The sequence below is a fragment of the Mustela erminea genome, chromosome 6, assembly GCF_009829155.1.
Source record: "Mustela erminea isolate mMusErm1 chromosome 6, mMusErm1.Pri, whole genome shotgun sequence".
Lineage (NCBI taxonomy): Eukaryota > Metazoa > Chordata > Mammalia > Carnivora > Mustelidae > Mustela > Mustela erminea.
Window position 1 is genome coordinate 76,699,210 of NC_045619.1, and position 13,810 is coordinate 76,713,019.

At 47.8% G+C, this 13,810-nt stretch overlaps 1 protein-coding gene across 31 annotated transcripts in view; it reads left to right on the top strand.

The window, feature by feature from the left end:
- The window catches only part of MUC19 (mucin 19, oligomeric), a 301,846-nt gene that overhangs the window by 53,268 nt on the left and 234,768 nt on the right, over nt 1-13,810 (top strand). For 25 of the 31 annotated variants that reach the window (XM_032347804.1, XM_032347806.1, XM_032347777.1 and 22 more), the window contains 8 exons: nt 3,509-3,544; nt 3,842-3,940; nt 6,317-6,355; nt 7,305-7,403; nt 9,502-9,537; nt 9,835-9,933; nt 12,311-12,349; nt 13,324-13,422. In XM_032347804.1, the coding sequence (XP_032203695.1) occupies nt 3,509-3,544; nt 3,842-3,940; nt 6,317-6,355; nt 7,305-7,403; nt 9,502-9,537; nt 9,835-9,933; nt 12,311-12,349; nt 13,324-13,422 (546 nt within the window). The remainder of the gene's footprint in view (nt 1-3,508; nt 3,545-3,841; nt 3,941-6,316; nt 6,356-7,304; nt 7,404-9,501; nt 9,538-9,834; nt 9,934-12,310; nt 12,350-13,323; nt 13,423-13,810) is intronic. The other 6 variants (XM_032347799.1, XM_032347800.1, XM_032347789.1 and 3 more) reach the window with 5 other exon arrangements.

The window sequence follows — 13,810 nt, forward strand, 5'->3', positions numbered from 1 at the left end:
TCCAAGCATGTATCCAAGTATATATATATATATATATTTGTAGAAAAAGTGGATATTTCAATTTACCTGTCCCAAATTCATAATTCATTGTTTTTTTGTGGGGGAGGAAGGCACAGAATTTCTGGTGAAGCTTAGATTATTAGTTAGATTTACTTATACTGATAAATCTTACACTTTGTACATTTTATTCATGAAGCTAATATTCCTTCTCTGAAACAGAAATATTGCAAAATGGAGATTATTTTAGGATTCTAATTTTATGTCATGATATAGAATTATGACTATAATTATGGGTACTTTGGTAATTCTTAGTATTGTCAGATTTATATGGTGATTAATACATCACTCATACTCAAAGGGCAAGTAAATATCTTAAAACTATCAGCAATTCATATTATAGAATACCATTAAAAATGCCCAGACTAACATGTTTAATTCTCACCAAACTTTCCCTTATGTAATATCACTAGCGTTCCTGGATTGTTCAGTGTAAGCCACGGAAAGACTGACAGGTTTTAGAGGCATTTTCCCCTCGTCTGTAATTGTAAATTTACTTGCCAAGGCCTGGTAACAATTTCATCCCAATAGTTCTTCTTCATTTTTCTTATACACTGCAGAATAATTTCCTGGATGCATATTATTTCAGCTATAAACAATGGACTGAATTTCTAATTCTCAGTTGGTTTTGTTTCCAAGAAGTTTAATTTCATTGTTTCATAGCTTTCTTTTAGTTATAATCATTCTGTCAGCTATTAAAACTTTTGAAACTTGTGGTTTAATTTATTATTTTATTTTTATTTTTATTTTATTTTTTAAGATACATTTTTAAAATTTCTTTTCAGCATAACAGTATTCATTGTTTTTGCACCACACCCAGTGCTCCATGCAATATGTGCCCTCCTTAATACCCACCACCTCGCTCCCCCAATCTCCCACCCCCTGGCCCCTTTAAAACCCTCAGGTTGTATTTCAGAGTCCATAGTCTCTCATGGTTCACCTCCCCTTCCAATTTCCCTCAACTCCCTTCTCCTCTCCATCTCCCCATGTCCTCCATGTTAATTGTTATGCCCACAAATAAGTGAAACCATATGATATTTGACTCTCTCTGCTTGACTTATTGCACTCAGCATAATCTCTTCCAGTCCTGTCCATGTTGCTACAAAAGTCGGGTATTCATCCTTTCTGATGGAGACATAATACTCCATAGTGTATATGGACCACATCTTCCTTATCCATTCATCCATTGAAGGGCATCTTGGGTCTTTCCACAGTTTGGCGACCGTGGCCATTGCTGCTATAAACATTGGGGGTACAGATGGCCCTTCTTTTCACTATATCTGTATCTTTGGGGTAAATACCTAGTAGTGCAATTGCAGGGTCATAGGGAAGCTCTATTTTTAATTTCTTGAGAAATCTCCACACCTTTTTCCAAAGTGGCTGCACCAACTTGCATTCCCATCACAATGTAAGAAGGTTCCCCTTTCTCCACATCCTCTCCAACACACATTGTTTCCTGTCTTGCTAATTATGGCCATTCTAACTGGTGTAAGGTGGTATCTCAATGTGTTTTCTTTTCTTTTCTTTTCTTTTTTTCACTCTTTTTTTAAAAAAAAAATTAAATTTCTTTCTTTCTTCTTCTTCTTTTTTTTATTAACATATAATTTATTATTTGCCCCATCTGTAAACTGTCAGGCTTACACACTTCACAGCACTCACTATAGCACATACCCTCCCCAATGTCCATAACCCAACCACCCTCTCCATTCCCCTCCTCCTCCCAGCAAGCCTCAGTTTGTTTTGTGAGATTAAGATTCTCTTATGGTTTGTCTCCCTCCTGATCCCATCTTGTTTCATTTTTTCCTTCCCTACACCCCAACCCCACACACTCTTCCTCTCAAATTCCTCATATCAGGGAGATCATATGATAATTGTCTTTATCTGATTGACTTATGTCGCTAAGCATAATACCCTCTAGTTCTGTTCACGTCATTGCAAATGGCAAGATTTCATTTTTTTGATGGCTGCATAGTATTCCATCATATATACCCCACATCTTCTTTATCCATTCATCTATTGATGGACATCTAGGTTCCTTCCACAGTTTGGCTGTTGTGGACATTGCTTCTATAAACATTCAGGTCACGAGCCCCTTCAAATCACATTTATATCTTTAAGGTAAATACCCAGTAGTTGAGGAACCTCCATGCTGTTTTCCTCCATGCTGTATTTCAAAGTGGCTGCACAAGCTTGCATTCCTTGTGGTTTAATTTAAAGAAATAAAACTACTCTTGACTGTTGATTTGATAAATTTTGTAGTTATGCATGAGCCACAACAAATTTTGGTAACTATTTCAAGGTAAAAAAGTCATCTGAATCGTCTATCACAGTAGATACCCAGAACTAAGAAAAGTGGCATGAATTTTTTTCCACTTAATACATAGGATTCCTTTCATTGCTTTTCTTTCCCCAAGAATTCAGTTTAGAACACAATATTTGGCAATTTTATATTGCCAACACTTTTAATATAGCAAACAAAACGTTTATGTAAAAGAGAAGGTAATGAGTACATTACCTAAGGAGATTTGGTGAGCAACTATGACATTTAATGTAAAAATTTTAAATAAGCATAAAACACTATAAAAAAACATAAAACACTATAAAAATCTCACAAATTATCTCCACCATCATATTTTAAAATCCTAAAGATAATGTGCAGTTGAATTTTAAAAAGATTACCCAGAGGAATCCTCTGCCCCAAACATGAAGTATTATTTAAGACATTTTATGCTAAGCCTTACAGAATCCTAGTGTTTTATTTATTTCACTTAAGATCCAGTAGATATTTCATATTCTATAAGATTAAGAATTTAGTAATATGCCATATTAATAATACATACAAGATAGAGGTAATACCTTTGAAGAAGGATTTACTGCATTTGAGTCTTTACATTCATTTTTGACACTCAAAATTATAAAAAAAAAAATCCTCACACTGAGTAATATTATTCTTGGAAAAACTTCTCAAACTTCATCATAAAACAGAGAAAGATTAAAAAGTGTTTTCATACATTTTCCAGAGTCACACAATAAGAAGAAAAGGAATTTTCTAAGAGAAATCTGCATTGCTTTTCCCTTCATATTTATTCACAAAAAAACCTTATTCTAATAAATGATCATTTCAAAGTAAAATTAACTAAGGCTCTCTGAGATGTTTCTCAGACTGAGGAAAGAGAAAAATTTGAACCCAATTCATTAGACCAATGGTGCCACAAATTATGTGCTTAAATATAGTCAGGTATTCCCAAACATAGAAACAGTAATTATCTAGACATGATCAGTAGTACATTTTAGAATTCATCAATATGAAACTGGGCTACCAACGTGTGCAGACCCCTTGAAACTGTCTGCACCATGGGACCCCTAAGAGCGCCTGCGGGGGATGGCTTCTGTCAGAGCAAGTGCACTGATTTCTGCCCAGGGTAATGTGGAGTGTGCTGTCTCTTTTCAGGAGGAACCGGCAGCCCGACTGCAGCCGCCAGAGGAGGTAAAGAACCCAGCACGCCCCTGGAACCCAGCGCAGGAGAGCCCAGCACAGGGAAATCAGACAAGTCAGGATTGGCCCTTTAGCACCTATGTGGTGGCATTGAACGTGACACAGGGCGAACTCACGATTGAGCTGTGTGTGATGTGAGACTGATACTAGCTATGTAGCTGCAGACACCCTCGGAGTCCTTGAAAGCTGCTGTTGTGTGGGAAGCCTGACTTCTGTCCTGTCTGGGAAGAGGGACATGCAGAACCCTGCGTGTGTAGGAGTCAAACCGTTTCCCCGTTGTTGTGTCAGGGACCCCGAAAGGTACAGAGGGCTTCACCACAGCCGCAGGGAGTGAGAAGACAAGTGGAGATTCAGCTGGCCCAGGCACAACCTTGGGAGACAGAGCAGGTATGGAAATACAAGGTGGAAAGCATCTGCTTCCTGACGTGCGGGAAGCTGCCGGTGGCTTCTGAGGGAGGGGATCCTAGCCAGCTGGTACTGCCCATCCTCTTGGGCGGCCCCCTGTCCTGGTTTGTTCATCTCGGCAGTGTTTCTCGAGCCTCTGCGCAGACGTGATGGATAGGGGAGCGGCGTGTGGTCAGACTCCCCAGATTCGGGCCTCTGGGCTTCTGAGCCTGAGTGTGGATGGGCATGGGGTCATGCTTTAGCCCGACTGGCTCCAAGTGAGTGCGGAGGCCCGACAGGAACACGTGCGTGCAGCTGCTCCACTTGCCAGTGTCCGGAAAGTGCTTTGAAAGCAGAGGGCAACACAGTGTGTTCTGCTCCACCAAAGCTCCTAGTAGAGAGGTAGTGTGGGTTTGGAGCGGGAGCAGGGGATCAGCAGCCGGTGAGAGCCCTGGAGTCCCAAGCACTGAAAGGCTGGTGGGAGCGGGTTGAGAATGTCTTTCCGAGGCCAGGGCTTTTGTACGTCCCAGGGGGGTTTCTGGCACATCACGACGTGAGGTCTTCTAATGCATTTTGCCTCTTGTCCCAAAGTCAGAGTGTCAGACGGGCACAGCTAGAGGTTCTGTAGGAATTGTGTGGGCAGCAGGACTTTATTCTAAGAGCGCATCCATGGCGGCAGGGAAGTAAGGGCATCAGGCTAGGTATGCTGTCGAGGCCGAAAACGAAAGAAGTGGAATCCCTTCTGTTCTCCTTCCCAGCTGACTGCCCCTAGTTGAAGGCTTCGCATGCTTCCCACATCAGTTTTCTCCTTCCTTCGTGGAGGGGGAAGGACATACCCCTCCCTTATGGGACCTGTGGACAGACTCCCTGTGCTAGTGCCGCCTAGTGTAAGACCCAGGAAGTGCTCAGTCAAAGGCCCTCTCTGGCCACTAACCTTTTGAGGGAGCATCATCCACTGTGTACACGCCTTTCGATTTCAGCCAAGGAGCTGGAGGCTTGGAGGGAGCATGGTATGGATCCTTCTGAAGCTGACCTTGCAGGCAATTATATTGAAGAACACTAGAATGTGCACTGCAAGAATGGCCAAACAGTGTTCGTTTCCGTCCAAGCAAAAGGGATCCTCTGAGGGCTCACGCCGCCTTCGTAGTAGCTAGAAAATTCATTGTACTCCCATCTGTGACGGGTTTCAAGAGACTCGAGGGCCCGGATTCAAGATGGGTCCCCGCCATCCCCATCTCCAAAACACCACACAAAAAGAGAAAGAGAGGGAGAGAGAAGCGGAGCCCATTGCCTCGTTTAACCCCACCCTTCACCAGGAAAGCCCTAGACGTGTGTTTTCTCACTCATACGCTACAGACATTTGCGATGTGTCCTCTACCATGTGTGGTGAGCCACTGTGTTCCCCTTCACCCGGTGTGGCTCAGAACCCGTTTAGACGTGGCCATTTTGCAGAAGAGTTGATTGTGTCCCACGGGAAGAGGCTGCCTTGAATGAAGGGTGGTTGTGTCCAATTGGAAGGAGCTCAGATGAGAATCACTGAAATGCCCCAGAGGTGACCTTTCTCCAGGGAACTGGAATCGGCACGGAAATGGTCGAGAGGATCAGGGTCTATCCTGCCGCATCATTGTCCCCTGGGGAGTCTCTGGGGGTCAGGGTCAAAGAGTCTTTCTACATGACCCTTCCATGCCGATGAGCAAGACGTGTCCATTCCATGTCCCGTCAGCTTGGGATTGGTGGGAAAAGATGAGATCTGTATTGGTCTGTTGGTGGAGTGTGCCTGGCCCGGACTGGGTAAGACTTGTCAATTCAAGCATGACACTACCTTTGCGAATGCTCACATCAACTTCTCTCACACTACTTAACACATGGATCACAGCGATGGTGTGAAGCATTCCAAAAAGGACACGGTAGTACTCACGTCATGTTCTCTTCTCTGTTTCTCTGGTCTCAAGTATGGCATTTCCATCACTAGGAAGCCTGGGTGCTCCCAAAACTACAAGAGGCGGTACATGATTCACAGAGGCAGCATTACCTGAAAACGCCCTATGACTTATGGTCAGAGGGACTGGATGGCTTGGATTTCAGTCCCAGCCTTGTCAGTGACCAGAGCCATCTTGCAGAAATCACTTACTTTTCATGAGGCCCATTCTGTTCTTCCTTTTGGTTTTCTTTTGTTTTGTTTTGTTTTTCCCTTTGTGGTGAACGAGCAAGATGGGCAGAGGGAGAGGGGGAGAGAGCATCCGAAGCCGTCTCCACACCCAGCTGGGAGCCCAACCCCCGGTTACATCCCACAACCCTGCGATCAGGAGCAGAGCCTTAACACAGAGGCTTAAGTGACTGAGTCCGCAAGTGGCCCCTCATTTCTTTCTTTCTCCTCAGGAACAGCTCGAGGTCTCCAGACTGAACGTTCTACTACAGGTGAGTATATTATGCCAAAAATTTATTGGGGACTACGAAAAAAAGAAAAAAAAAGACCAAGAGGAAGAAGAAGAAGAAGAAGAAGAAGAAGAAGAAGAAGAACAAGAACAAGAACAAGAAGAAGAACAAGAACAAGAAGAACAAGAAGAAGAAGAAGAAGAAAAAGGATAGAATAAAAGAAAAAAAGGCTCAGGCTGAAAATGTTGTGAAATTCGGGTTTTTGAGACAGAATTTGTATGAGAGTATGGCTTTGGAGAAAGACCGGCTAAGAAGGAATTTACAGAGCTTTGACTATGGTTATCAAATCTTATTTCCAAAGACTTAAATTTCACTTGGTTTGGACCTGGTTAGAGCGACGGGCTTAAGTAGGGGGTCCCCTTCGACTTTCCTCCATCCCGTTTCACAAGAATATCGTCTCTCTGACAGAACTCAGGAGCATCACACTCCACAGGTTAAAGAAAAAAAAAAACAATTTTAAAAAAGGTAGACTAGCCTAAGAGGAAAGGTGCCTCTGTCTAAGGACATATTTTGACCTCGTAGGTGTTTTAAGTGGAAGGGTGCCATGAGCTCCATCCTGTCATTTCCTCATTGTTCCTAGCATCCCTGAGGGATAGTGTGATGAGGGCGGGAGGTTCCATTTCTTTGGATGCAAGGTCACGGTGATATGTAGAGGAAGACGTAAGATGACCCAGTTGGAGATGCGGAAAGTACGAGTGTGGCAAAGAAGGCCGCAACCACCCCAAGAAGGAAGTAGCAAGGATGATAACAAAAAGCGGAGCAGAGTTATATTAGAACAAAATCTCCGGGAAGTCTGGACAGCAAGTCGCTGGAAGAACGTCGATTCCATTTCCTTGGGGGCGGGCGGAACTGGCGGGAGAGGTCCATTCCCCTTTGGGCGAAAAAGGGCAAGTGTGTTTGAAATGAGCAGTTCATTCTACGGTTTTCTCAGGTGTTGCTGGACGTCCGGTTTCCACGACCCTCAATGCTGGCAGCCTAGGCAGCACTGGAGCGGGCCCTGCCTTCACCAGTAGCCCTGGCCACACACCAGGTAAAGCCAGTTCCCAACAACGGAGCCCGTCGACGCCTAAGCAACTGGTTTCAGGCAGTGCTGCTCAGTCCAATAGCGTCCAGACTGGCAGACATCTGACCCGTTCTGTCGACTGGTGATAGCACGTATACCCGTATTCAGCAGGGTTTTCCATCTTTTGTGCTTGCTCTTGATGATGTTGTTGTTGTCGTCGTCCTTCTCTTGACCCTGAAGAGAAAGGCACAAGGGACACAGGCTTCAGAGCAGGCGAGGCCAAGAAGTGATTGAAAGGCCATGTCTTCCATAGCTTCCCAGTACCAGTCGTCCTGGATTTCACGTCAGGACCCCTTGGAGATTCTTGGACAGGAGGGGTGCTAAGTGAGCTGATGGCGTTGGGATGACATTCAGTAACATGGGAAAAGGAGAGATTTCCCTGGTCCATGACACTTCTTTGATGTCAATGACATCAACTTTCGGATGATGCCTGAAGCTTAACGATGAGACTCAAATCCCATTGAGAGCGTGGCCGATGGGCATCTTTCCTCCCAGAAGGAAGCTAGCCACAAAGGTCTCAGGAGAGGTAGAGGCCAGATTCGAACCCTGAAAGCTCTGGGCCTCCTCTGGCATGGCTCCACAGTGGTGGGATCTGTGCGATAGGGCATGCTTCTGAGATGAAACGGACGACAGCGTGCTGGTCCTCGTGCGCCACGGACGGCGTTTGTCGTACCGTGGGTTTCAAGAACAAAAACGTGAGGGCCGTTCCACCGGTAGACATGATTTGGAGTCAAAGCCAACGATCCTGTGTTCACGCTGCCGTGTAGGGAGTGAGGCATTAACCTCAAAGGGCAGTCCAGTTTGCTCTCCTCGCAGTCCCATCTGCCCGTGGCCTCGCTCAGGCGGTCCACGTGTGCCACCTAACACCCGCGGTTGTCCAACGTAGCTCATCTTCCTCAAAGCCGGAGCTGTTCAAAGAATGGTTGCCAGACCAACAGCATCCCCCTCTCCAGGGATCTTTGCAGAAATGCCAGTGTTCCTGCCCCCGAGCCTAGCAACAGACACTGTGCCAGAGGGGCCCAGCAAATGGTCGGAACAGGCAGTCGAAGGCCGCAAAGCCTGTCACCGTTGAGACCATTTCCAGACTTTCGCCAGGTCCCCCCGAAGAACCCTTAGTCTATACCCCACCACAGGGGACTTCCCGAAACTCAGCTTGACACCCCGTCTCTCTCCACGTCTTCAAAGCCCTCCGGAGTTCTGGTCGCTTTCAGCAGGAACCAAAAGTCCGTCCCGGACCATGAGGCATCATTTCTTTAGTATGCACAGTGGGCTTTGACTTGGTGTGTTGATCTGTGGACCCATGGCCCAGTGATCCTCAGCTACATTTGTGTTGGCCTCGCCCGATTTCTGATGTCAGATTTCGGAGGCTGATCCTTTCTGGACAGAACGTTGCCAGCACATGATCCTTTGGTAGGGTGAAGGATCGAATCTGCGGCAGCCCAACGTACGCAGCGCGTTCTGCATGCCGTTAGAGTCGGGAATTTGCTGAAGGGTGAGGGGACTGAGCATGTAGTGTCTATGTTCACAAATCAAGGCCAGCATTCTTGGGGCATGATGGCAAGGGCTTCAGCTCGGTCTTGTGGCAGCCAGGCGGTCGACGGGACAGGGGCTTGGAGCAGGGCTCCTCAGTGTTGGGTCCACAAAGGAGGGCCACCCGGAACCGTTCGCTCCTGCTCCATGCTGTGCTACGAGGGGAGTAGCAATTTGTCGCGTGGCTTTTCCCTCTGTTGAGGAAAAGCTGACGGTTTCTTTGGGCTTGCGGTGTCAAATGTCCTTTCTGGATGTGTACGGCCCTTCCCCAAAGACGGCCTCCCACCAGGGCCGCTTGGAAATCGTAGAACAGCACACGTGCCCTGAGGAACGGTATGAGAGTCGACAGTCCAGGGTGAGGCTGGCAGGGTTCGGCTCCTGGATCTGCTGCCCACTACCTGGGTGACGTGGAGCAGGCCCCTGGGCCCCGGCTGCTCCGTGGGACCCCTAAGAGCGCCTGCGGGGGATGGCTTCTGTCAGAGCAAGTGCACTGATTTCTGCCCAGGGTAACGTGGAGTGTGCTGTCTCTTTTCAGGAGGAACCGGCAGCCCGACTGCAGCCGCCAGAGGAGGTAAAGAACCCAGCACGCCCCTGGAACCCAGCGCAGGAGAGCCCAGCACAGGGAAATCAGACAAGTCAGGATTGGCCCTTTAGCACCTATGTGGTGGCATTGAACGTGACACAGGGCGAACTCACGATTGAGCTGTGTGTGATGTGAGACTGATACTAGCTATGTAGCTGCAGACACCCTCGGAGTCCTTGAAAGCTGCTGTTGTGTGGGAAGCCTGACTTCTGTCCTGTCTGGGAAGAGGGACATGCAGAACCCTGCATGTGTAGGAGTCAAACCGTTTCCCCGTTGTTGTGTCAGGGACCCCGGAAGGTACAGAGGGCTTCACCACAGCCGCAGGGAGTGAGAAGACAAGTGGAGATTCAGCTGGCCCAGGCACAACCTTGGGAGACAGAGCAGGTATGGAAATACAAGGTGGAAAGCATCTGCTTCCTGACGTGCGGGAAGCTGCCGGTGGCTTCTGAGGGAGGGGATCCTAGCCAGCTGGTACTGCCCATCCTCTTGGGCGGCCCCCTGTCCTGGTTTGTTCATCTCGGCAGTGTTTCTCGAGCCTCTGCGCAGACGTGATGGATAGGGGAGCGGCGTGTGGTCAGACTCCCCAGATTCGGGCCTCTGGGCTTCTGAGCCTGAGTCTGGATGGGCATGGGGTCATGCTTTAGCCCGTCTGGCTCCAAGTGAGTGCGGAGGCCCGACAGGAACACGTGCGTGCAGCTGCTCCACGAGCCAGTGTCCGGAAAGTGCTTTGAAAGCAGAGGGCAACACAGTGTGTTCTGCTCCACCAAAGCTCCTAGTAGAGAGGTAGTGTGGGTTTGGAGCGGGAGCAGGGGATCAGCAGCCGGTGAGAGCCCTGGAGTCCCAAGCACTGAAAGGCTGGTGGGAGCGGGTTGAGAATGTCTTTCCGAGGCCAGGGCTTTTGTACGTCCCAGGGGGGTTTCTGGCACATCACGACGTGAGGTCTTCTAATGCATTTTGCCTCTTGTCCCAAAGTCAGAGTGTCAGACGGGCACAGCTAGAGGTTCTGTAGGAATTGTGTGGGCAGCAGGACTTTATTCTAAGAGCGCATCCATGGCGGCAGGGAAGTAAGGGCATCAGGCTAGGTATGCTGTCGAGGCCGAAAACGAAAGAAGTGGAATCCCTTCTGTTCTCCTTCTCAGCTGTCTGCCCCTAGTTGAAGGCTTCGCATGCTTCCCACATCAGTTTTCTCCTTCCTTCGTGGAGGGGGAAGGACATACCCCTCCCTTATGGGACCTGTGGACAGACTCCCTGTGCTAGTGCCGCCTAGTGTAAGACCCAGGAAGTGCTCAGTCAAAGGCCCTCTCTGGCCACTAACCTTTTGAGGGAGCATCATCCACTGTGTACACGCCTTTCGATTTCAGCCAAGGAGCTGGAGGCTTGGAGGGAGCATGGTATGGATCCTTCTGAAGCTGACCTTGCAGGCAATTATATTGAAGAACACTAGAATGTGCACTGCAAGAATGGCCAAACAGTGTTCGTTTCCGTCCAAGCAAAAGGGATCCTCTGAGGGCTCACGCCGCCTTCGTAGTAGCTAGAAAATTCATTGTACTCCCATCTGTGATGGGTTTCAAGAGACTCGAGGGCCCGGATTCAAGATGGGTCCCCGCCATCCCCATCTCCAAAACACCACACAAAAAGAGAAAGAGAGGGAGAGAGAAGCGGAGCCCATTGCCTCGTTTTAGCCCCACCCTTCACCAGGAAAGCCCTAGACGTGTGTTTTCTCACTCATACGCTACAGACATTTGCGATGTGTCCTCTACCATGTGTGGTGAGCCACTGTGTTCCCCTTCACCCGGTGTGGCTCAGAACCCGTTTAGACGTGGCCATTTTGCAGAAGAGTTGATTGTGTCCCACGGGAAGAGGCTGCCTTGAATGAAGGGTGGTTGTGTCCAATTGGAAGGAGCTCAGATGAGAATCACTGAAATGCCCCAGAGGTGACCTTTCTCCAGGGAACTGGAATCGGCACGGAAATGGTCGAGAGGATCAGGGTCTATCCTGCCGCATCATTGTCCCCTGGGGAGTCTCTGGGGGTCAGGGTCAAAGAGTCTTTCTACATGACCCTTCCATGCCGATGAGCAAGACGTGTCCATTCCATGTCCCGTCAGCTTGGGATTGGTGGGAAAAGATGAGATCTGTATTGGTCTGTTGGTGGAGTGTGCCTGGCCCGGACTGGGTAAGACTTGTCAATTCAAGCATGACACTACCTTTGCGAATGCTCACATCAACTTCTCTCGCACTACTTAACACATGGATCATAGCGATGGTGTGAAGCATTCCAAAAAGGACACGGTAGTACTCACGTCATGTTCTCTTCTCTGTTTCTCTGGTCTCAAGTATGGCATTTCCATCACTAGGAAGCCTGGGTGCTCCCAAAACTACAAGAGGCGGTACATGATTCACAGAGGCAGCATTACCTGAAAACGCCCTATGACTTATGATCAGAGGGACTGGATGGCTTGGAATTCAGTCCCAGCCTTGTCAGTGACCAGAGCCATCTTGCAGAAATCACTTACTTTTCATGAGGCCCATTCTGTTCTTCCTTTTGGTTTTCTTTTGTTTTGTTTTGTTTTTCCCTTTGTGGTGAACGAGCAAGATGGGCAGAGGGAGAGGGGGAGAGAGCATCCGAAGCCGTCTCCACACCCAGCTGGGAGCCCAACCCCCGGTTACATCCCACAACCCTGCGATCAGGAGCAGAGCCTTAACACAGAGGCTTAAGTGACTGAGTCCGCAAGTGGCCCCTCATTTCTTTCTTTCTCCTCAGGAACAGCTCGAGGTCTCCAGACTGAACGTTCTACTACAGGTGAGTATATTATGCCAAAAATTTATTGGGGACTACGAAAAAAAGAAAAAAAAGACGAAGAGGAAGAAGAAGAAGAAGAAGAAGAAGAAGAAGAAGAAGAAGAAGAAGAAGAAGAAGAAGAAGAACAAGAAGAAGAACAAGAAGAACAAGAATAAGAAGAAGAACAAGAAGAAGAAGAAGAAGAAGAAAAAGGATAGAATAAAAGAAAAAAAGGCTCAGGCTGAAAATGTTGTGAAATTCGGGTTTTTGAGACAGAATTTGTATGAGAGTATGGCTTTGGAGAAAGACCGGCTAAGAAGGAATTTACAGAGCTTTGACTATGGTTATCAAATCTTATTTCCAAAGACTTAAATTTCACTTGGTTTGGACCAGGTTAGAGCGACGGGCTTAAGTAGGGGGTCCCCTTCGACTTTCCTCCATCCCGTTTCACAAGAATATCGTCTCTCTGACAGAACTCAGGAGCATCACACTCCACAGGTTAAAGAAAAAAAAAACAATTTTAAAAAAGGTAGACTAGCCTAAGAGGAAAGGTGCCTCTGTCTAAGGACATATTTTGACCTCATAGGTGTTTTAAGTGGAAGGGTGCCATGAGCTCCATCCTGTCATTTCCTCATTGTTCCTAGCATCCCTGAGGGATAGTGTGATGAGGGCGGGAGGTTCCATTTCTTTGGATGCAAGGTCACGGTGATATGTAGAGGAAGACGTAAGATGACCCAGTTGGAGATGCGGAAAGTACGAGTGTGGCAAAGAAGGCCGCAACCACCCCAAGAAGGAAGTAGCAAGGATGATAACAAAAAGCGGAGCAGAGTTATATTAGAACAAAATCTCCGGGAAGTCTGGACAGCAAGTCGCTGGAAGAACGTCGATTCCATTTCCTCGGGGGCGGGGGCGACTGGCGGGAGAGGTCCATTCCCCTTTGGGCGAAAAAGGGCAAGTGTGTTTGAAATGAGCAGTTCATTCTACGGTTTTCTCAGGTGTTGCTGGACGTCCGGTTTCCACGACCCTCAATGCTGGCAGCCTAGGCAGCACTGGAGCGGGCCCCGCCTTCACCAGTAGCCCTGGCCACACACCAGGTAAAGCCAGTTCCCAACAACGGAGCCCGTCGACGCCTAAGCAACTGGTTTCAGGCAGTGCTGCTCAGTCCAATAGCGTCCAGACTGGCAGACATCTGACCCGTTCTGTCGACTGGTGATAGCACGTATACCCGTATTCAGCAGGGTTTTCCATCTTTTGTGCTTGCTCTTGATGATGTTGTTGTTGTCGTCGTCCTTCTCTTGACCCTGAAGAGAAAGGCACAAGGGACACAGGCTTCAGAGCAGGCGAGGCCAAGAAGTGATTGAAAGGCCATGTCTTCCATAGCTTCCCAGTACCAGTCGTCCTGGATTTCACGTCAGGACCCCTTGGAGATTCTTGGACAGGAGGGGTGCTAAGTGAGCTGATGGCGTTGGGATGACATTCAGT